This window comes from Tiliqua scincoides, chromosome 2, assembly GCF_035046505.1.
Source record: "Tiliqua scincoides isolate rTilSci1 chromosome 2, rTilSci1.hap2, whole genome shotgun sequence".
Taxonomy (NCBI): domain Eukaryota; kingdom Metazoa; phylum Chordata; class Lepidosauria; order Squamata; family Scincidae; genus Tiliqua; species Tiliqua scincoides.
In genome coordinates, this window is record NC_089822.1 from 204926036 (window position 1) to 204950209 (window position 24174).

Consider the following 24174-nt stretch of genomic DNA (forward strand, 5'->3'; position numbering starts at 1 on the left):
AGGGGAGGGCACCAGGATGCAGGTCTTGTCTTGTGTGCTCCCTGGGGCATTTGGTGGGCTGCTGTGAGGTACAGGAAGCTGGACTAGATGGGCCTATGGCCTGATCCAGTGGGGCTGTTCTTCTGTTCTTAAAGCAGAGAGGATGGCTATTTGCACACAAAATGGGCTGGAGGAAGTGCATGTACAGGACAATCCTGACTCAATGAGGGCAAATATCTTTGGAAGAGGCTGCCTGTCGCCCCCTGTAAGTTGTGCATGTGAAAGGCATGGGTCATCTGAAGTTATGGAGGTGAAGGAGCCTCTGATGGCCAGCCAGGATACCTGCCTGCAACTCAGTACTGTACCCACTGTGACTTACATAGAAAAGGCTTGACCTGATTAAGATAATAAGAAGAGTCCCACTGGTTCAGGCCAAAGGCCCATGTAGTCCAGCTTCCTGCATCTCACAGCCATGATGTGTATGCGCAACCTCCTGATTTTAGAAATGGGTTATGTCAGAATGCCAGATAATAATAATAATAATAATAATAATAATAATAATAATAATAATAATAATAATAATAATAATAATAACTTTATTTTTACCCCGCCTTTCTCCCCGAAGGGACTCAGTGCAAGGGAGGGCACCAGGATGAGGTCTCTTGTTATCTGGTGTGCTCCCTGGGGCATTTGGTGGGCCGCTGTGAGATACAGGAAGCTGGACTAGATGGGCCTATGGCCTGATCCAGTGGGGCTGTTCTTATGTTCTTATGTTCTTACAGTGGCCCACCAGATGCCCAGGGAACACACAAGACAACAGATTAAAAATGTAAGGGGGATATGCAGGACATAACCATGGTGATCAAATGGAGGACAGAGTGCCTATCCTTTTAACCATTATATAAAAGAGTGAGTTTGGGCAGGTGATGCTTTTTAAACCCCTTCATGTTGAGCTCCACCTGCCCAAGTTCCCCGCTTCTATACAATGGCTAAAGGCATAGGCATTCTGTCCTCCATTGTATTTGGTCACCCTGGACATAAGACTTGTAAACTGGTGCCACTCCCTTGCATCTGGCATTCAGATATAGGCTGCATTCTTTTTTTTAGCTAGGAAATAGGCAGAAGTGAGGTTTCTAGCATGCCTCCAGGACAACACATTCAAAAACAGAAGTCAAATAGCGTGGAACATATCTTGGGGTGTTTCCACAATTTTTAATTGTGTTTTAGTCATTAGTTACCAGAAGGTTATTAACCTCTGTGTACTGCTTTTACAGTCTCAAGAATGGATGGCTCCTTGTGTCCCAAGTTCAAAAACCACTCCTCTGTCATCTCTCCTACTTGCCGTAAAAGATGACTGCAACCAGTTGCTTCCTCAGTGCAGAGCCATAGGATTACATTGCTAAATGGAAGTGGCCATCTTTTCTAGCTCTGAGGTTGTTTTTCAAAATTCAAGCGTGGCTAGCACACTACAACCTAAAAAACAAATGCACCCCAGCAAGTTAGAAGCCAAAAGAAGAAATGCAGCCATAGCCTACTTCTAGAAACAGGAGAGTGCATATATATACCCACCATAGCTTGTAACCTGTGATGAAATTTTCCTCCATAATTACAGTAACTAGTAATGCCCAGCAGACGGGGCTGGGATGCTACTCAAGAGCAAAACACACAGATGTACACACCCACCACACATCAGGCCAGGATTACAGTCCCTATCACTAGCAACTTATAATGTCCAAGGAATTTTTGTCCCTTCGCTTACTGGACAGGAAGTGGGATTTGCCTTCTGCAAATCAACATGAGATTTCACAGTATCTGTCTGTCATTAATTAGTCTTGATGTCATACCATTACACGATTGGAGGATTGGAACCCACCTGGTCCTTCCATTCCACTTCTTTACCCAAAATATACAGGTTTGGCTGCCCAGTCAGTTACTCCATAGAACCGCTCTCTACTCCAAACATGAAGGATGACTAAAGCCCCAGAAGCAAATGGAGTTTCAAACTGCTGGGGGAAAAACTGCTGTAGGAAGATATCCCAGCAGCTTTTTAGACTGCTGAAACTGTATAGGAGCTCCTGAGCAGTTTTTGTTGTTGGCAACCTTCAGTCTCGAGAGACTATGGTATCACGCTCTGAAAGGTGGTTTTGGAACATCGTCTAGTGTGGCTGAAAAGGCCAATTCGGGAGTGACAATCCCTTCCACAACGGGAGCAAGTGCAGTCTGACCCTGGTCTGTCTCCCTGGCTATGGGCCTTCCTTCTTTGCCTCTTAGCCTCAGACTGTTGGCCAAGTGTCTCTTCAAACTGGGAAAGGCCATGCTGCACAGCCTGCCTCCAAGCGGGCCGCTCAGAGGCCAGGGTTTCCCACTTGTTGAGGTCCACTCCTAAGGCCTTCAGATCCCTCTTGCAGATGTCCTTGTATTGCAGCTGTGGTCTACCTGTAGGGCGCTTTCCTTGCACGAGTTCTCCATAGAGGAGATCCTTTGGGATCCGGCCATCATCCATTCTCACGACATGACCGAGCCAATGCAGGCGTCTCTGTTTCAGCAGTGCATACATGCTAGGGATTCCAGCACGTTCCAGGACTGTGTTGTTTGGAACTTTGTCCTGCCAGGTGATGCCGAGAATGCGTCGGAGGCAGCGCATGTGGAAAGCGTTCAGTTTCCTCTCCTGTTGTGAGCGAAGAGTCCATGACTCGCTGCAGTACAGAAGTGTACTCAGGACGCAAGCTCTGTAGACCTGGATCTTGGTATGTTCCGTCAGCTTCTTGTTGGACCAGACATCCAAAAATAAGGGGAAACACAGGCAAAAAAAGGGGGGGGGGAACAGGGCATTAACCACAGACATATTGGGAGATGTATTTAATTTCTGAAATGAAACCGGTTTTACTATATAAGTGGATATCGTGTAGTTTATTATGATGTCTGTTTTGTAAAAACGTATGTCTTAAGAATGGTTAATGAAAGATCAGTTTGTAGTGACATCAGGGGCCACTTCTTCCTTCAGGTGCTCCTTGGCCCACAGGGGTCCAGCCACCAATGGCAGAGCTCCTAACTGGGCTGCCAGCCACAGTGTTCCCTGACCACCAGCCCAGTAAGGCTGCATCAGCCCAGCCCAAGATCCAGCCTGGGGACGAGCAACACTGCCTTTTGACAGGCCTGTTTCAGCTGTGCACCCAGCAGCATAACTGTTTCTTCAGTGTCTTGGTGGGGAAGAAGGTAGGATGGTATGGGTGTGCATGTGTACATCTGTGGAGAACATAAGAAGAGCCCTGCTGGATCAGGTCAAAGGCCCATCTAGTCCAGCTTCCTGTATCTCAAACTGACCCACCAAATGCTTCAGGGAGCACACAAGACCAGAAGATACAACCTGTGTCCTGGTGCACTCCCCTGCATCTGAGGTAGCCTACCTCTAAAACCAGGAGCTTGCACATACCTACCATGACTTGTAAGGTATTTATGCACAATAATCCCTGACAGAATCTGTCAGATGTCAGAACCCTGACAGTAGTCTTTGGGTTCTACTACTTTCAGTAATGGAAAGGCCCATAGCTGGGGATGGTGGCATGAAGAGGGAGTTCTTCAGACTAATGGCCTAAAGATGCATTACTTCTAGGAAGGAATGCTTAAACAAGGGATAAACTATTCCTGTGCCTGTACAATCTCAGTATTTATGCCTCCTTCTTGCTCTCATTTAAGGCCTGTTCCTGAGCAGGGAACAAGCAGCTTGTGATGGACTGGAAACTGTGCATGGGGATAGCAAAGTGGTTGGGTACTTCTGCAGCAGACAGGCAAGTGAAATTGGAAACACACTCCATCCAAGACATCCCATCTACTAGAAAAAGCTGAAAACAAGATTTTTGACACTTCCTGCATGAAATATAAAGTCAACCTCACAGGAAAGAGTGAGATGAGATGAATCACATATGTGATAGAAAAGAGCGTTGTGGCCAAGAACATAACTAGCATGATGTACTTTTCTACATAACATGTTTGGCAGGTGAATGATGAGTAACAGTGATGTTTTTGTTACAGAGCTGTCCCTTCTAGAAATGTAGATCTTGCCAACAGCGTAGCTTTCAGGAGGCAGCAAAATGTGTGCTTCTGCAATAAGGAATGCAATTGGGGATTTATGAACACATTTTGATGAGAAGGCACATGGGGCTATGCACTGAATTTCTCTTCTGGTGGTGGAAGAAATACACGTTCCTGTGTGGTACAAACTAGTTATGCAGGCCTTTCTCATGAGAAAAAAGTATGTACAGTATCTTTCCTGTAGGACTGTGTGCTTCTTTCAGAGGAAGTGAGATTGTGCACATGTATAAACCCAGGGGGCATGGCTGTAGACCAGGTGTTGCTCATTCTCAATTGCCTTTCTCTGCACATCGTAGGCCCTCCCAGCCACTGTAGCACTGGCATTTGAATTCTTCTGCCATCTTGACTTGCTCTTCCTTTGACATCTGACCCATCACGACGAAACCCGGCTCCATAGGATCCTTCTTAATGGTGAAGCTGGCCGAACTGAGGTGCAGAAAAGCGTCTGGGTGGCCATCTTGCCGCACACAGCGGCCATGCCCAGAGCACACTATCTGGCTACATAATCTGGTGCTGCTGGTCACGTTTATAATGTATTGGCCAAGGACAGTGTCCACATATTTCTTCACATCAAGGCAGGCTTCCTGAAAAGTACAAAAGGCAAGCACAGAAAAGGTTTACTTGGAAGGGAGCAATGCAGTGCTAGTTTGCAACAACTATCTCACTTTAATGCACGTTTGCCATGTGGGGACCAGCACTACAACAGCATGAGTGGGAGGATGAGTGCCCCAAGGGATCATTGCCCACTTCAGTGCCTGAAAGGATACTCAGTGCAAGATGCAAGCACCATCAAAACAATAGTGACAGGCCTGGTTCACTGCTGCAGAAAGACCACAACCTGGGCTGGCTGCTGCATGCTGGGAGTCTCTTCTTAACCTCTGTCTCTGAGCTTAATCCAAGTTTTGCAAAGACACAGAGGCTGAAATTCTAGGCATGCTCACGGGACCAAGCTACACAGACATATATCTGAGTAGATGTGCATTGAATTGGGACACACATTTACAGTGCTCTCTCCACAGGAACCAACCTGATAAAGGCTGTCCCAAATGTCACATCATTTGTGGTACAGTAGTCAGAGTCCTAGGCTAGGGAGGCCAGGATACCCACTCAATTCCCACTCAGTCATGATGCTCACTGGGTGTCTTTGAGTTAATCACAGACCCTCAACCTAATTTGCCTCACAGTTCTTGCAAATATAAAAAGTGGGCATCAACAGGCAAGTCATTCTTACCTCCATGTAGGAAGGATGGGATATAAGGAATGAATTAAACTGTAGCCTTCTTCTTAGAGCTCAGCTTTCTGTTTCTAAAAGCTTTTTAGATCAAACACTGGGTAACTCATAATCCCCTGCTAACTGGACAAAGAGGCACCTTTTAAAAGTCCTCATATTTAGCAGAAAAAGAGCGTCTTCGCCCCAACATGGCATCTCTTCCAGTAGCTGCTTCTGCATTTTTTTTAAGACTGTGAGCCCTTTGGGGATAGAGAACTATTAACTGATTGATTTTGCCAAGTAAACCACTTCATGAATTACTTTTTGTTGAAAGCAATATATAAATATTCTTATTATTAATATTGAAAATCAATTATAATTATAGTAAAATTTATTCATACCCACACATCTGCAGGAATAGTACTTCTACATACTGACAAAAGAAAAAAGCATAGGGAGGGGAAAAGTCATTTGCAGAAGGTGAAATGGAGCCTTGTGTGAGGCTTCGCTCCTGGCTATTAGTCAGACCTCCAGACAATGCCTCCTGACTCAGACATTCTTTCACCTTTGCGGGGTGCTGTGCCAGCCTCTGATTGCACTAGATTTCATGTCTTTAACACCTGGTCCTCTATTCTCATCTTCTACAATACTTACCTGTGAGCAACTGTAATTTTTACTGCCCCACAAGATGATTCCTGCAGCACCTTGAGAAGCACTCTCACCAATGGTGTGGACCAGGTCCTCCTGAAAGATAAGCATAAAAGAATTAAGAGAACAACCATTCCTGTTCAGACTTTAGTCCTACTTGGAAGTAAATTCCCTGGTTTAAATGTGGTTTACTCCCAGGTGTTTATATAGGATTGTAGCCTCAAAGCCCAATCCAAAGTAACTTCCTGCATGGTGATGCAATGGTGCTAACGTGGAGTTTGCTGCATCCCACAAGGGAGTTTTGGCCTCTGGAGGACTGCTTGGGGCAAAGGAATATTTGTTTCCTTGCCCTGGGGTAAGACTGTGCTGGCCCAGTGGGTCTAGTTAGACCTGTACCAGTAATATCACAAGTCCATGTGTACCCATGAAGGATATCCAGCCTAGGAAGGGGACTTGGATTCAGCAAACAAACCCAACCCCATTTTGCATTGGTGATCATTTTGAGTGATCATTTTGCATTGGTGAAGGGAGGGGCTGAGTGAAGTGCTGATGGATTGTCTTCTTAATGACTCTTATCTTAGAGTCAAAAGGTCAGCAAGGCTGTTTGTCAATCACTGGAGCAAAGAAACTTTGTTTTTTAAATTGGTTTGCTATAGTGCGTTTTTTTTAATCCATGTGAGTGCTTGGAATGGAACCCACATGAATAATTAGTCTCAACCTGTATACTGAAGTAACAGGCCTTGGAGAATCTTGGCCATAGTAATGCATTCACTTTAGGAGTTGTCTAAAGGATCATGCTACACATTATGTTAAATATGTCGTTTTCCCCCCATCTTTTGTTTAATTATTTAATTCAGTGGTTCTTTTTTATATTTAGCATAAATATGAATATATTTATATTCATTATATATTTATATTCATATTTAGCACCAGGACCCACTTTTTAGAATGAAAATGTCAGGTCTCATCAGAAGTGATGTCATGACCGGAAGTGGCATCATCAAGCAGGAACATTTTAACAGTCCTAGGCTGCAATCCTACCCACGCTGACCCAGGAGTAAGTCCCATTTACTATCATTGTTAAAAGAATATACATAGTAGCTTGTTAAAAGTACAAGTCTGTAACATTTCCCCAAATGCAGTCACATACCTTGGTAGCATCAAGTCTAATATATTAAAGATAAAATATTGAAATGAATGGGAACCCACCTGAAATTGGCTTGTGACCGTCCTAGTGGGTCCCAACCCACAGTTTGAGAAGCACTGCTCTAAAGGACTTGAGTTGCCCCCCCGGGGGAGGGGGGAATCTGCAACAGCCTCCCATTGGTTGACCCAGCTGGACTGCAGCATGCAGGGCAACCTGGCTGTGCTCTAATTACACCATTGCACTTGGAGCCTGCCCAGCGATCCCAAGCACCAGGTCCTGTACTTTGCCCCATGGGCACCATTTTCTCTGCTGCCTGTATTGCTCCTCAGTGTCTTTTCCTGCCAAAACTGTGAGTGACTGTAGTGCAGGGCTGTGAGGCCATTTCTGTGCTGTGGAGGTCTGCTCAGCACCGTGGTCTGACGCACAGTGGTTTGTGAAAAGTCTCTCTTTTTACCTGGTTTTTTTTTTTTTAATTTCCTCATATTTGGCAATTTTAGACAGCTGGCCACTCTGTCCTCAGATGCCAGCTCAGAGTCCAGTCAGCCAGTCACAGGCAAAACTAAAAAGGTTGGATCATCTAAACCACATGAGAGGATCTGTTCCACTTCAGGCAATGCAGCTATCCCACCTACTTTAGGTGCCACAGAACAAGTCCACATTCTGAAATGGCTGGAGTGGTTGCTAAATTGTGTTAGTATCAATGCCACTATGAAGCCTCTATGAAGCACCTCTATGAAGCACCTGTGACTTCAGCAGGGAGGGCGCATGCTCAGCCCACCGAGCGCCAAGGGTCTCAGCACTAACACAAGTCACCTCAGAGCCCTTGGAAGCCTGGGCTGAGGGACCAGCTCTCCTGAGCGACGGCCTGGCCCTGACGTCATTTGGGAGACTCCTCCTCTAGGTGCCACCACCAGCTGAAGCAAGGCTGCTGGCCAGAGTTAGAGCCTCCTGTGTGGGCAGCACCATGAAGTCCACCTCGCTCCTTCCTCTGCGGCTGATGGCCTTGTGTTCATCATTCTGTGTTTAGACTGCAGAGTTTCTATTTCAAAGTACAGGTTTGTCACATTTCCCCATATGCAGTCACATACCAGGGTAGTATTAAGTCTATTCAGAATAAAATATTGCATTGAATGGGGACCCAGCTTTGTTGGCTCGCAACCCACCTAGTGGTTCCTGACCCACAGATTGAGACACACTGATCTAATTTATCACAATGTGTTGGAAATCAGAATAGTTTACAACTTGCCTTCAGTAATATGATTTCTAAAAGTTCTAAAGATACTGATTTTCAGTACATGCTGCATTCAAAATGCTAGGATTTTCAAACATGCTATATAGAGGTTTAATACATTTTGGTTAATAAAAAATGCATCAGAACTTATGACAGAAATGTAAGAAATCAGTATTTTAGCTTAACCAAGAGAAATGTTATTCATGTTTACATACTGAGACAAAGTACTGAAAAGATGTATTTAGAAAATATTTGGCAGGTCTATCACTTGCTATCTGGAAAACAAAAGTAGCAAATACCTAACACATGATGGCATGCTGAAGCCAGGATTTAATCACACTGATAGAAGTAAGTTCCATTGAAATCCCTGGGACTTTCATGTCATATTTCGGGGTTGAAGAGTACTGCAATTAAATCCCATATTGGGAATAGGAATTTACCTGTGGGAGAAAGCTCTGAGTGAATTCATAGGCAATGCAAGCATAAGGCAAGACCGGGGTGCTGCCATTCCCTGTCCGGTTCACCATCCTGAATGCCTCTTGGACTCGATGACGGACAAACTCCAGAGTTTTGTTGAAGAGTCGGAGATCCTTAGGGAGATAGATGCTGGGATAAAGTGCCCGGCTTTGGTTCCAGAGCCACTGCAATTCTTCATTCCTCAGCTTCTCAATCTCTGGACACTCCCCAGTGTAATTGGCATATGAACGTTCATAGTTATAGCAGCTGGGGAAACCATAGAAGCCCCAGAAGCCCTTAGGCCTCAGGATTTTGCCAAGTGCCAAAGTCTGCTCCATGAATGCCCGGCTGCTTTGCTCAAATTCTAACTGGGCTTCTTTGACTATCTTGTCAATGGGCCAGTCAGGGTGCTGCTTTTTAACCAGGTCCACAGATTTATTCTTATAGATTTCCATGGGCCCCCAGTTTCGAACCCACAAGGGCCGCCATCTCTCCCAGTCCACGACGGCCAAGCCTCTGAAATTTTCCTCTAAGATGGTTTCATTAATGTCTTGTTGAGCCTTCCAGAGGTGTTCTTTAAGACTGGCATTCTGGGGGGCACCTCCATAGACTGCAGTTCCATTCTCAGTGTAGTATGGATAATAGCCTAACCTGTTGCTGTAGAAAAGGGTCATTTTCCTCCCCACGAAGGACTCATTCTGGTTGAGGACCACATCAAAAATTCCCAAGTCAAGGGATATGTTGTATTTTTCTTGGCATTCTTGACTTGGAGCATTCCAGACTGTGATGAATGGGCGATGCAATAAAACAGGGTCTCCTGCAGCCATGTCATAGTTCCATATCATTGTGAAAATATGCAGTAAGCAGACCCAGGTGATTAAGCTTGCCATAGTAGTCACCATTTGGAGATCCTTTACTTCAGAAGTCTGGAAAGGTCTTTTTGCCTCTTTCAGCACCATCAGCTTCTGGGAGAATTAAGCAAAAAGAAGAATGTGTCTCTTCTAGCAAAGGGGGAAGTTAATCTCATCAGAGTAAAATAAGTCACTCTGAGTCAGCAGTTGTCCTTCTTTACCCCTCCCCTACTGCAGTGGGGAAGCTGTAACAAGGAAAACCATAAACTCCTGCTGGCTTGTTCTTAAACCTTCCTGCTACATGTTCAGATTATTCCAGAGATGATGCAAAGAGCAAACAAACCAAAACAGCACACTGAAACCAGAGTTCTGCACTGACCTGAAATGAAAATGTTACTGGGATTCAGTATTCATCTTTGATCTTTGTCTTTCCATTGACCTTGGCAGACATATCAATGGATTTTCCTGAGAGCAATATTCCCAACCTCTCTGCTTTTGAACCAAGGGTAGTTGATGTCTCAGCTTTTCCCTTCCATATGGAGTCATTTTCTCCTCTTCTGAAAGATCACAGGTTCATTCTGCACAGGTTGCCATTCCAGAGGGATGCATGATGGAGTCAGGGCCTTTCTGAATACAGATGAAGAACTGATCTCCTATGGGAGAGAGATGGAAAATGGCTAATGTGAGAGGGCAGAGTAAAAGAAAATCCAAATAATAGTATCAGTAGAGTGCAATTCAAGTGTTCAAAGTACTTCACATTTATTAGCTCAGTATTTCTTGCAACATCCCTGAAAGTTAGGCCAGTACTATTAGCAAATGAGAGGTTGACACTAAAGGCATAGTGGCTTGCCTAGTTTACGGCTGAGATGAGAACTGACCAGAACCCTTCCTTCCCAGCTCACAATACTAGCCTAAACTGCATCAGCAGAACCAACCTGGAAGGACAGAGTTCAAACTAGGATTGTTTATTTGAACTTCACTAACAAGATTTTCATAAAGTGAACTTAATGCACACATGGTTCCCAGCTGCTGCCTGGTGTATTTCTGATTATACATATTTCCATAAAAACCTTCCACACATCTGCCCCAGCCCAAAGCTGCTAATGCTTTGCCAGGCCTCAGGTCTTATATGACACTCTTAGTTAAAGTTTGGCACCCTGGATTGGTCAGCTTCCACTAGCACAGATATAATTTCTTAAATCAGTTTTCTTCTCAGCTGGACATACTTAGCAACTCCTTGGGTGGGTGACGTAGCCCCTATGGAAGGCAACCTGAAAGCACTATGTATCTAATTATGTCTGAGCAGGTGAGGCACAGCTGTGAGTCAGCTCATCCCCAAAAATATTTGCTAACATGAAGATGGCTCTACTATAAACAAATTCAGAGCACTGAATGGCATTTGGCATTGGAATTAAATTCATGCCAGGTGAAATAAGAGAATAGTCAGGCACAGGAAAGATTGGAACAAGCTCTCGCTCGCAGCTTTGTTCCCACAAATGGAACACTGAGAGCAGCATTGCCACACAAAGTTAGTTACACAAAATTAAAGTTATTCAACAGCAAAATTCAGAGCAATGGCTATCTAGAGAACTCTCAGACCAGTAGTCATGACAGACAGAGATGGAGAATCCAGAATTCTGCCTCAAATTCTGCAGTCACCCCCTTCCCATTTGTTGTCATCCAAATAAATATGCAATTTTAGACATGTGTGCAAAGTTTCACAGCATTTTCTACAGGCTGTGTGTGACCATTTGCCTTCTGTTTGTCAAAAGTGCAGTAGTAGAGATGTTTTGTTTTTTTTAAAAAACAACAGATAGAAGAAAATATTGGTGACAGGGAGACAAAAAGTATGTAGGAGAGGATCATAACGAGAGAGAGAGAGATGCATAGCTTGCTGAAGTATTACAGTATCACCTGGCCACTGTGGCTTCTGATTCTTTAGCAGGCAATAAATCCAGCTGTCTTTGCATCTGATGAACTGACCAGTAGTCCACGAAAGCTTATGTTTAAATAAATGAGATAGTCTTTAAGAGCTACAAGACTCTCAGCTGTTTTTGCTGCAACATACTCGGGAAGTTAAATCCAGCTACTTTCCCTGAAACAATCAATAGACTGTATTTCATCATCACACTGCTTCCTTTCTTAATCCCTTCTTAAAAGTCCGCCTCCCTCCTTGGTACTCACAGGCTGCTCAGGCATTAATCTGTAGTCACCATCACAAGACCAAGTCATGGGAATCATTTGACTTGTTTCCCATAAGTCTGTCTATTATTAGCAATCATATTCACCCATCACTCCTTTCCTGAAAGCAGGACTTGCATCAGTCAGAGAAGATTGAAACAGAATGAAAAAAGCTCCCAGGATAACTACTACACTGGAGGAAGTGACCTGTGATATGATACCCACATAGAAGGGGGGGGGAGGGAACGCTAGTTTGGACTACCACATTACTAGAGCAATACACAGTATTCTCTTGTTGCTGCTATGAAAGCACCCTAGTGGATCATGAAATATAAAGTCATTGATCGGGGCATGAGTCTTCATGAGTACAAGCATACTTCATTGGTTGCATGAGAGGGGAGCATTAACACTCTTGCCCCCACATCACCGCAGACATATGGAACTGTGGTCACTGTGGGCACTTCCAGATGGGATCTTGGTAGCATCAGTCAGTTGTTTCTCTCCCTGCAATGAAGAACTGGAACATTCATACCACAGCAGATATTAATTGACTTGGGGGCAGACTGACCCTCCCCCCTTTACCCTCCCTGTTTCTGCTATAGGCTGTTGCATTTGGGCAGGCATCTCGCAAAAGACAAAGAACAGCAGAAGTAGCAACAGTCCACATGTTTGTTCTTTGTGCTGCTGTGCCATTGTTCTCATAACAGATTTTCTCCCTTAGTAACGGCACAATCCTGTGCCGAAGTTACACTGATGTCACTGCTATACTGGCATGAAAGCCATCATATTCTAAACCCACCCAGCACAAAGTAGGAGGGGGAAACAAGAACCTAGGCATATCCAGAATGGTGCAGCCCTCTCAGTAACTTCCAGCATCCATGGAAACCCAATCAAGGGGTGGTGGCCCAATGTCTGCTTGACATGCAAGGAGCCCATCACCACAACCTACCCATCCCCAATGCTGGGCAAGGAGGGGGCAGCAGTAGGTACAGGTCCAATGATAGGCCACCACTGGGAGTATGCCTCTCCTGGCATACTCCTCCACAACAGTCCCTGTAAAGAGTTAGTGAACAAAGTATTGACAACCCCAGACTAAACAACTGCCTGGAAGTGTCTCTCTTTCTTACACACACACACACACACACACACACACACACACACACACACACACAAATCCAATTCTGAATGAACCTCAATTATGTGCTAATAAAATTCAAGTCATGTACTAATGCCTTTCTTATGAATCATCATCCATGTGCAGGAACTTTACAGAGTACAAAAAGCACCAAGACAAGTTCCTTCAGCCCAGAAGCTCTAACAATCCACATTTCGACACAGGAAAGGGAAGAGATTGTATATATTTTATGAAAATGTGAGAAATAAGGCTCTGCCCTGTAAGTTACAGTACATTCCAACAGAGGAGAGCTGTTTCTTCCAGCCCTTTGGGGAGCATTCATTGAGGCTGCAATTCTGTACACACGCTTTCCTGGGAGTAAGCCCCGTTAAATACAATGGGACTTACTCCTAAGTAGACATGCATAGGCTTGCGCTGTCAATAAAGCAGGTGGTTGGTCACTGAGTGAGCCCCCTTCCAAACTACGCAGCTGATCCCCTTCTGGTTGCAGCAGGACTGGAAATCTTGCAGAACTCTTAGGGCGCAATCCTAACCAACTTTCCTGCGCCGAGGTCAGGGCAGTGCAACTCCGAGGGAGGGTAACAAACATTCCCTTAGTTTGAGGAGGCCTCTGTGTCTGGCCCCCAACTGCAGGGTGCAGCACATGCCCCGCGGGCACAGCTATGCCAGTGCTGGAAAGTGGGTTAGGATCGCGCCCTTGATTTCTTGGCCACTGTTTTGAGGTCACTCTGGAGCAATCTGGCCAGGAGCCTTTCCCACCCCAAGGAGTCCGGGTCGCACTAAGCGGAGGAGAGGGGGATCCCGGCGGAACAATGGCTCCCCTACAGCCAGGAAACGTACGAGATGAATAATAAATAAATGAATAACTCAACCTCCCAAGGCGACTCACCGGCTCCCAGGAAAGCGTCAAGTTTCCCAGCCCCCGCCCCCTTTCCAAACTTGAGGCCAATGGGGCCGCAGCGGGGACGTCACTTCCAAACGGGTCGCCTGCCAGGAAAGGACACGTGATAAAGCAGATGGTGTGAACGGGGCTGTTTGCTTTTGCAGGGGGGGGGGAACCGGAAGTTCTGCTGGTGATCAGTCATCATCTTGATCTGGCAGGACAGTCAGCCCTATGCAAGTCTGCAATATGCTCAGGGACCTAGAAATTAGTTCTAAGTCCCATGGTATTCCATGAGATCTACTCCCAGATGGCAGCCTTTCAGCCCAGTCGTCCTGGGAGTAAGCCCCCATTGACTGTAATGGGGCTTACTTCTGAGTAGACATGCTTAGGATTCCAGTGCTCTATGCGCCACCCAGGGCAAAGGCAGACCTCTCCACTGGGCTCCGCCACAGCATGCCCAGCGGTCGAGGGACCATACTTGGTCGAGCCCAAGCCTATGCATGTCTACTCAGAAGTAAGTTCCATTGCAGTCTGTGTGACTTACTCCCAGGTAAGTGTGGATAAGATTGCGGCCAGAGTGCCCAATCCTATGCGTGTCTACTCAGAAGTAAGTCCTATTGTAGTCAATGGGGCTTACTCCCAGGTAAGTGTACATAGGATTGCAGCCAGAGTGCCCAATCCTATGCATGTCTGCTCAGAATTAAGCCCCATGATAGTCAGTGGGGCTTTCTCCCAGGTAAGTGTGGATAGGTTCGCAGCCCCAGACATCCTCGCCGTCCGCTTGCGATGGAGTTGGGCAGTGGCGTAGCTGGAGGGGGTGCAAAGCACTAAGTTTTGCAGGGGGCCGCTTGCAAGCTGCGGTGAGGCTCCCTGCAAAACTGAGTGCTGTGCTCCCCCTCCAGCTACGCCACTGGGTGTGGGTTCGGGAGGCGGACCCTGGAAAGCGCTGTCTCCCAGGGCGCGCCGTTTTGGAGTTGGGGGGGCCACGTGTGGGGCTCACCGATGGGCGGAGGGCAGCACGCGTTGCTCCCTCCCTGCCGAGCTCGCAGCAGCTGGCCCAGAAGCTGAGCGCGGGGCGGGGCGCGCAAATCCCCCCCGCTTCGTCCGGAGTCTGGTTTCTATTAGGCAGCCAGCTCAGCCCCAGTTGCGCAGGCTGAGTGGGGGAGGCCGGCGGGGAGATCCTGCGAAAGGAAACAATTAAGCGCTCCGGCTTCTGGAGACGGACTCGGGGCTCTGCTGGAGAGAGGGGGACGCTTAACTCTTCCCTCGCCGGATCCGGTCCCCAAACTTCTCCGCACGAGGGCCGCAGCGTAGGTTTCTCACGCTTAAAGAATCAGTTTTAAAAGTAAATGAATGGCCTGTAAATGAATGAATACGTTTTACTTGGAACTGTCTTATGATCCGCATGCTGTGATTCGGAACAAAAGAGAAATATGACCATCACAATGTAACAATGTCCTGCTTCCACTGAGAAAGGATATATGAAGAGTAAAATGTCTAGCAAATTCTGTGACAAAACACACCCAAAAAGCAAGTTGCTATGGGCTGGATAAAATTCTGTGGCAGGCTGGATGTGCGGGGGCTAGTTTGGAGATCCCTGTTGTAGATGTAAGAACATAAGAACAGCCCCGCTGGATCAGGCCATAGGCCCATCTAGTCCAGCTTCCTGTATCTCACAGCAGCCCACCAAATGCCCCAAGGAGCACACAAGGCAACAAGAGACCTGCATCCTGGTGCCCTCCCTTGCATCTGGCATAGCCCATTTCTAAAATCAGGAGGTTGCATATACACATCATGGCTTATAACCTGTGATGGATTTTTCCTCCAGAAATTTGTCCAATCCCCTTTTAAAGGCATCTAGGTCAGATTCGTCACCACATCTTGTGGCAAGGAGTTCCACGGACTAACTACGTGCTGTAGAAGGATCCTGGACCATCAACCCTCCTTCCATTGAACAGCAGTACCGACCACCAAACTGAGTCTTCAGTTAAACCCTGCAGTTCCAGCATCCCTGCCTCGCTGCTGTTCTGATGCAGTGCAGTCATAAGACAGGTCTTCAGATTCAACAAATATACCTTGATCTAGAGATAAAAGGCAGAGTGTTTTGATGGAGATAATGTGCTGTATTTGAAGCAACAAATAGTGTGTTAACCTTACAACTAGGGTTGCCAGCATTTTTCTGGCAAGGTTCCACTGGTTCTAACAGAGAAAAATTCAACAGGCTCTACTTATTTCAGGACTGAGACACAATAATGGAAAAAGCTACATTTGTCCCTTTTCCTCTTGTAATGCAGTTATAAAAGACAAGGAGCCTTCATGGAAAAAGGTGGCAACTCTTACTCTAACCCTTTTAGATAGAGTCTTTAGTAAGTTGCTCATGGCTTAATTTAAATCAGGCTTGCCCAAAAAGCTGTATTTAACATCAGGGTTTAGCTTTCAGTCATGGAAAAATCATGTTAAAAGTCTAGTAATTTAAAATAAAATGCCACTGATCATGGACAGTGTGTCACTGAGTAATCACAGCCCACCATGTCATCTCTTGTATCAAAAATTGATAGGCCCAAATCCTATCCAACTTTCCAGTGCTGGTGCAACTGCAATGCAATCCTGAGGTAAGCAACAGACATTCCCTTACCTTGAGGAGGTCTCAGTGACTGCCTCCCAATTGCAGGAAGCAGCACACACCCCATTGGAACAGCTGAAAGATTGAATAGGATGGGCCCTTAGGCACAGTCCTTCATTTTTTAAAACAGAAGCTGGTTTTCTTCAGTCTGCACATTGTCAGAGACACTCTGTGTTTGGTCTGTTAAAAACATTCCCTGGAAGAAAGGCCCATGTTCAGAGACAAAATTCAAGTGCTAAACTTTTTAAGCACAAAAGTTAGTAACATTGTTCTCAATCATCAGTTTTTTTAGCCTCATTAGGAAAACAAAAGTGCTGGTTCAATCCAACTAACTAATGTCCACTTGGATCAATTATGCTGTGAGAACAACTGACTTCAATTATCAGAATTAATTCAATATTGAATTTCTTTCTATCCAGCTTCCTAAAACATCTGTTAGATTAAGATGACAAGATGCCATCCATGGCTAGGGAGAATTTTAGGAAACATCTGCCCATCCCAATAACACATGACTCCAGACATAAAACATATACACTCCACTGCATTTAATGGCCATTTCTGCCCAACATTTGCACAAACCAAACAGGGACCAAATGTGTACATCTGTGCACCCAGCAGAAATGTATTAATGACAGTCTTCCTTTATCTTCTTGCTGCTCTTGGGCCTGGTCTCAAATTTATTTTTTTCTAATAGAGTTTATTTATTACATTTATACTCTTCTTCCAAGGGTAGCTTATGTGGTTTTCCTTTATCCTATTTATTCTCACCATCTATATCCCCTCTGTAAGGGGTGTGCTGATGCCTTCTCTTCCAGCACTGCATCCTTGGGTGGTGACAGATGCTCAGATGCTCAGCAATGATGTCACATATCATCACCAAACTTCCAGGTTGCAGAGCTCTGTGTAGCACTTTGAGCTGCACTGCCATGCAGCCACATGACTTAGAGGAAGTAACAACCCTGTGAAGCAGGCTAGGCTGAGATTGCCTGAGAGATCCTCTGTTGAAAGGTTGTTTGCATGTTAAATTGCACCTGAGTACATCTGTGAACCTTGGTACAGTTATGCACATATTCCATTCTATGTAGGTACAGTCTATGTACAAGGATTGTTGATCTGTAAAAATGAACCATCATACAGAAATGACATTCAGTCTTCAGTTATAGCAAAATGTATGAAATAGCTTTTTGGCTAGGTGGAGGTTTAAACCTGGATCTCCCCAATTCTAGTCTGATGTATTGACTGTGATAATACTCTGGGTGCTGTGCCTTTAAACAGTTGCAAAACAGGAGCAAATTTAGCAGCTGACGCTTTAACCTGACTGTGTGGTTATGTTGAACAGTCTCTCCTACTGAAGTTCTACTTGTCACACAGTACATATTATAAGCATTAGAGCTTTTTCAGAAGAAGAAAACTTTTGTGAACTTCCATTCTCCCATATATATACTATCATCCAGGTTGATTCAGCCTTCTTGTTAACTGTATACAGTACAGGCTACAATCCTAACCAATTTTCCAGCACTGACATAAGGGCAATGCAACTCCGAGGTAAGGAAACAAACATTGCCTTACCTTGAGGAGGCCTCCATGACTGCCCCCCAACTGCAAGATGCAGCACATACTCCACTGGCACAGCAATGCCAGTGCTGGAAAGTTGGTTAGAATTCAGCCCACAGTATGATACTCTGTATTCCTGCCCTTTCTTATATTCTTCCCAAACTGCTGCCTGGGCCTATCACCGAGATGTAAATGTATAATTTTGTGGTGCTGCCAACATTTTGCAGACAACACAAAGACAGTGCACATATGCAGTCCATGGCCCCTGTCAAGTTTTTTCAGTGGGTGGATGGGAGTAATTTCATGTCCACCAATTTTCCAGGAAAAATAGATAGTCTTACTGCCTTCCCCTTCATTTGGTCTCCTGACATGTCTGTACATGATGTGTCTGCACATGGCATGTCTGCACACTTTAATAGTAATAATGAATGTAACTCTCCTGTGAATGCAGCCCTGTGAATGCTGGTAACATCTGTTATTCTTATGATGGAAGTGTAACCTTGAGGGAATGTGTGGGGCCTTACAGCAAATTAGAAACAAAATTGCATTTATTATGCAAAAATGTTCCCCAAAACCAATTGCAGTACACAGAAAAGCTCTAAAACCTATGCCAATTGGAGAGTCACCAGTAGATGTCTCCCTCAATCTTGTCCTAGACTGTGCAGTTAAGCCCTGGTTCACTGAGTACAGTGAAACTCAATTTGGGGCAGTGGATATCACTGGATTTACGGGAACAACTCGTGAATTCTTTGCCCAAACAAACTCTGTGAATTAAGCGAACTCCCTTGAAAACTCTATGTATGAATTGACTGTGGTCCAGTTCCTACAATTGGCCTTTGATAGAACAATTTCTTTTTGTAGAAAGTTCTGAGAAATAGTGTCTGGAGAACTCTCCTACTCAGAGTATAAACATAAACTAAACCATTGTCACTGGGAGATATAGGGACATGGAGGTTGCTCATTTGAATTCAGTTTTGGCCAGGAGCCTGCCATGTGTGAGTTTTCATAACAGATGGAAGATCTATTCATTTTCCTTTCTTGTTCTATGGTTGTTCCATGGGGTTGACTCTGCTGTGACTCTTCATAAATGACCTGGAGACAGGGGTGAGCAGTGAGGTGGCTAAGTTTACAGATGACACCAAACTTTTCCGAGTGGTGAAGACCAGAAGTGATTGTGAGGAGCTCCAGAAGCATCTCTCCAAACTGGCAGAATGGGCAGCAAAATGGCAGATGTGTTTCAGTGTAAGTAAGTGTAAAGTCATGCACATTGGGGCAAAAAATCAGAACTTCACATATAGGCTAATGGGTTCTGAGCTGTCTGTGACAGATCAGGAGAGAGATCTTGGGGTGGTGGTGCACAGGTCAATGAAAGTGTTGACCTAATAAGTAAAGAAGGTCAATTCTATGCTTGGGATCATTAGAAAATCATTAGAAAAGGTATTGAGATCAAAACAGCTAATATTATAATGCTGTTGTACAAATCGATGGTAAGGCCACACCTGGAGTATTGTGTCCAGTTCTGGTCGCCACATCTCAAAAAAGACATAGTGGAAATGGAAAAGGTGCAAAAGAAAGTGACTAAGATGATTACTGGGCTGGGGCACCTTCCTTATGAGGAAAGGCTACGGCGTTTGGGCCTCTTCAGTCTAGAAAAGAGACGTCTGAAGGGGGACATGATTGAGACATACAAAATTATGCACGGGAAGGATAAAGTGGATAGAGAGATGCTCTTTACACTCTCACATAACACCAGAACCAGGGGACATCTACTCAAATTGAGTGTTGGGAGAGTTAGAACAGACAAAAGAAAATATTTCTTTACTCAGCGTGTGTTTGGTCTGTGGAACTCCTTGCCACAGGATGTGGTGACAGCATCTGGCCCGGATGCCTTTAAAAGGGGATTGGACAAGTTTCTGGAAGAAAAATCCATGATGGGTTACAAGCCATGATGTGTATATGCAACCTCCTGATTTTAGAAATGGGCTGTCAGAATGCCAGAAGCAAGGGAGGGCACCAGGATGAGGTCTCTTGTTATCAGGTGTGCTCCCTGGGGCATTTGGTGGGGCCGCTGTGAGATACAGGAAGCTGGACTAGATGGGCCTATGGCCTGTTGCAGTGGGGCTGTTCTTATGCTCTTATAGTTTTGTTCTGATCGAAACACAAATTAAGCACTTTGGCAACAAGGGAACAAACTGCTCATCTGGTGTTGATCATGAAGATATGAAGTAATGTTCTTTTTCCCCCAACATTTTCAGCACTTTTCAGGAAACGCAGCAACGTGTTAATGCTTCTTGTGGTTCCTGTCTTGGAAAACAGTAAAATACCAGCCACCCTTAAAACCTATGTTGAATAAGGAAAGAATACTCTTATGACTACCAAACCTCTCTTGGCATACCGAGACCCCTATGCATGTCTACTCAGAAGTAAATCCCATTATGGTCAATAGGACTTACTCCCAGGTAAGTGTGGATATGATTGCAGCCTGAGTAACATAGAACAATAGGTTGCCCTACCCCCATATAAACTTCACTAGGCCTAAACTGTAACCATTTTTTCTGGGACATATAAATTTTCTTGGCAGAAGAAAAGATATAAAGCTAAATTATGTGAATCATTCCTTGACATGTACTGAGGTGTCTGAATGGGGGGGGGGGGGAGAGAGAGTAGACTGGACTGTATTGTGTAGCCTCAAAGAGTCCAGTCAGCCACTCTAGTAAAAGAAAGGGAGTAAGGTTGCAATCCTATACACATATCCTTGGGAATACATTGAATTAGTGGGGTTACTTCTGAGTAAATATGCATAGGCTTGAACTGTAAGAATCCTCGCCTTCCTGAAATGAGAACAGTCAGGGAGAGTGAGAACGTTCTTCATGGGTCTCCTCTGATGTGGGAATTTGTAAATGAAGGTGGGCGGAAGGAGGCGATCAGTGCACATTCTTGGCAAGCTCATCAGAGAAAAATCAGTCTATGTGGGGCTCTACTTCTCTCCCTGCCTCCAACTGGAGAAAATCTGTGGGCCTTTCCAGGCAATTTTTAATAAATACACTTTCCACTTTAGCACTAACTTGCATCAGTGCAGAGCCAATGTCAATATAATCCTGTTCCCAAGAAGTGTAGGAAGTAATCTTCTTACTGGAAGGGGACAGTGCAGCAGAATAGTTTAGATTAAGTTATTCATTTATGCCCTGCTTCTCTGCATAATCGTATGGCTTCATGGGCAACATTTTAAAAAGAAAACAGAAAAGATGTGTCCTCCAGTGCTGAAGAGATGGAGCTCACAGTCTTCCAAGAACAATGGTCACGCTCAGTTTTTAATAACCGAAGAGAGCCAGAAAAGGGAGGAAAGACAGTATTGCTGATATTTTGCTTTTAAAAGGACCACATATATGAAGTTGTATGGCACTGAATGAGAGTGCTCATCTGTTAAATAACCAAAAGGAGGAGGATGAGAGGTGAAATATAACTCACACTCATAAAATTATAAGAGAACAGGTGGGTGAGGAGATAAGAATGTTACCTTTCTCAGTGACAGAATACTTGGAATTTGCCCTGCCCTTATAGAAGTACTACCTGGAAGACAGGCATCTGGATCTAACACAACAGATGATGCGTAACAACTGTGAATATATTTCAACTCAAGTGCACGCATACATACACACCTTCTGGAAAAGGCCTTAATTCAGCCTAGGTGTTGTAAGTCCTTACTCAACACATTGTGACATAGTTGCTGCAATAAAGAGAGATATGACTCTGTTCCAACCATGTGTGTGGTGCCTCTGAAAGTTTCTGTTTGTACCTCCCTCCCTCAAGTTTAGTTTTGAATCAACTTTACCACCTATTAAAGAAGAGATTGACAGTGTGTTGACTAGGACAAGGCATATTGGAGGGAGGTAGTCATTGTGCAAACTCACTACCCACTCACTAGGTTTCCTGATGTGCTATAACCCTCTCTGTCTTCCACATGCCATTCCCTGTGTGGTGAAAAAGTCTCCTTAGAAGTGGGAGTGGGAGAATGTGCTGGCTGGAGTGAGAGGGAAAGGGAGTGTTTGTTTTGCTTTACTGTTATTGTGGTTCTAGCAAGGACTGGTTTGCTCTACAAAAGAGAGATCTAGTTGGGGCAGATGGGGCAATAGCTCAGTGATATAGCACGTGCTTTATGAAGAAGGTCCCAGATTAACTTTTTGGCATCTGTTAAGAAAGGTAGTCAAGAATAACATGTTTCAAGAGCCTGCAGCTGTCTATCATATGTTGATGAGAGAGACAGGCAGTTGATGAGCTGATGAGAGAGATGGGAAGGGGAGTAGTCTCTACTCTTTTGGGTTCTTAGAGTAGCTGCTTCTCACTTGGTTCCCCAAGCAGATCATATTCATTAGGCAAATAATTCATTCAGCCTCAGGCTCTACTGAGAGGTTGCTTATACAAAGAGGTTGCTTATGTAAAGAAATGATGTATCATATTTTGTCCTGCCATACATACAGCCTAAATAGCACTTAAACTAATTTCTCAATTCTCTCAAGTGAAAAGACAATGGAGCACACATTCACAAATTGCCAGCCACTATGGGAAAAGCAGGACTGAGGACCTCCTGCAGTGTGAGCCTGAAAAATTTCACTGTATCCTCTAGGACAGTGTTTCTCAAACGGGAGGTCAGGAGCCACTAGGTGGGTTCTAAGCCAATTTCAGGGGGGTCCCATTCATTTCCATATTTTATTCTTATTAGACTTAATACTACCCTGGTATGTGACTGCATTTGGGGAAATGCAAATTTCAAAGACCTGTACTTTGAAATAGAAACTGCAGTCTAAGCACAGAATGAAGAACACAAGGTCATCAGCAGCAGAGAGGAAGGAGGGAGGTGGACTTCATGGTGCTGCCCACACTGGAGGCTCCTTCCCAGTGACATCAGGGGCAGCCCCTCCCCTCAGGAGAGCCAGTCCATCAGCCCCAGGCTTCCAAGGGCTTGGAGGTACCTTGGTCTTCATCTTGATGGACTGAGCACGCGGCCTCTCTGCTGACAGATGCTCCATAGAGTCCTCAGTGTGAGCCACTCAGCACTGGGCAGTGGCGGGTGCCGGGTGTATCAGCACGCCAAGGTCCTTCGGGGCCTTCACTGTGGATTCGACGCGGCTTGGCACTGCACCCACAGCCCAACTGGTCCTCACTTTGTTGTCCTAGGGAGGTAAGTGGGCAATGGCGCCCAGGCAACAGTTTCAGGTTTTTTGCTTCGCCTCCCCCACCCCGGTAGGGGCTCTGAGGGGCCCTGGGCAGGCTGATGAGCTGCTTGGTCTCCATCCCAAGGGAAGAGGGGGCAACACAGGGCAGGGGAGGAGAGCCAGGAGGGTCTTGTGCAGTGGCATAGCTAATGAGCATGCAGCCCGGTGCCAAGCCCAAAATGTTGCCCCAGAAGTGATGTCACAACTGGAAGTGACATCACACCCAAGCTTTTTAAAAAGTGAAAATTGGTAGGAACCCATCTCCTCCCCACAGCAGCTCACCACCCACTTGCTCTGCTGCCTCCCCCCCAGTTAGTGGCATAGCTAAGGCATCTATCTGCAACTATCTGTCAAAGAAGATTTTGTAGCTCCCCTCCACATGACAAAATCAAATTGAATTAAGTAAATAAATAAAAAGTTATTGGTTCCATGCTGAATCATAACAACATCTCACTGGCACTCAGAACAAACAGTCTCATAGGTTTGGAGTTAAGCAAATCTACTTTTTGTTCAACAAGTCAGTTGTGTTTTCATTTTCTGGTTAATTGGCCATAACCTTTGATAGAAAACACATATTCCAGTGCCATTTGTTTCATTGCATTCTGCATTAAATTACCTTTCCAATGATATATAACATGATGGTATTATTCATACACAGGGGTGTCCAAACTTTTTGGCAGGAGGGCCACATCATCTCTCCAATACTGTGTTGGGGGGTGGGGTGGGAAAAAATTTAATTTACATTTCAAATTTGAACAAATTTACATAAATGAATACATTAGAGATGGAACTTATATGAATGAATGAAGCTCTTGCAATAACTCATGGTATGTAAAATGCCTTGCACAAAGCAGGACCAGCCTTTCCTTTGTTGCCACTGCTGCATCACAGACATGAAACTGCAAGCAGTGGAGGGAGCCCTCGTCCCAGAGCTCACATGAGAGGTCGAACAGTTGGCTGTCACACTGAGG

At 45.1% G+C, this 24174-nt stretch overlaps 1 protein-coding gene across 3 annotated transcripts; it reads right to left on the minus strand.

The window, feature by feature from the left end:
* Positions 1 to 2870: 2870 nt before the first annotated feature.
* On the minus strand, positions 2871 to 13853 carry HYAL1 (hyaluronidase 1). Of its 3 annotated transcripts, XM_066614169.1 has the most exons (5): positions 13820 to 13853; positions 9994 to 10267; positions 8748 to 9728; positions 5936 to 6025; positions 2871 to 4655 (listed from the first exon to the last, which is right to left on the minus strand). In XM_066614169.1, exons 3-5 carry the CDS (start codon positions 9720 to 9722, stop codon positions 4341 to 4343), a joined length of 1380 nt encoding a protein of 459 aa, XP_066470266.1. In that variant the 5' UTR covers positions 9723 to 9728; positions 9994 to 10267; positions 13820 to 13853; the 3' UTR covers positions 2871 to 4340. The 3 variants fall into 3 exon arrangements, with proteins under 3 accessions (XP_066470266.1, XP_066470265.1, XP_066470267.1); XM_066614168.1 differs by having other exon boundaries at positions 8748 to 10267; XM_066614170.1 differs by having other exon boundaries at positions 8748 to 10267; positions 13803 to 13834.
* Between the last annotated feature and the right edge of the window lie 10321 nt (positions 13854 to 24174).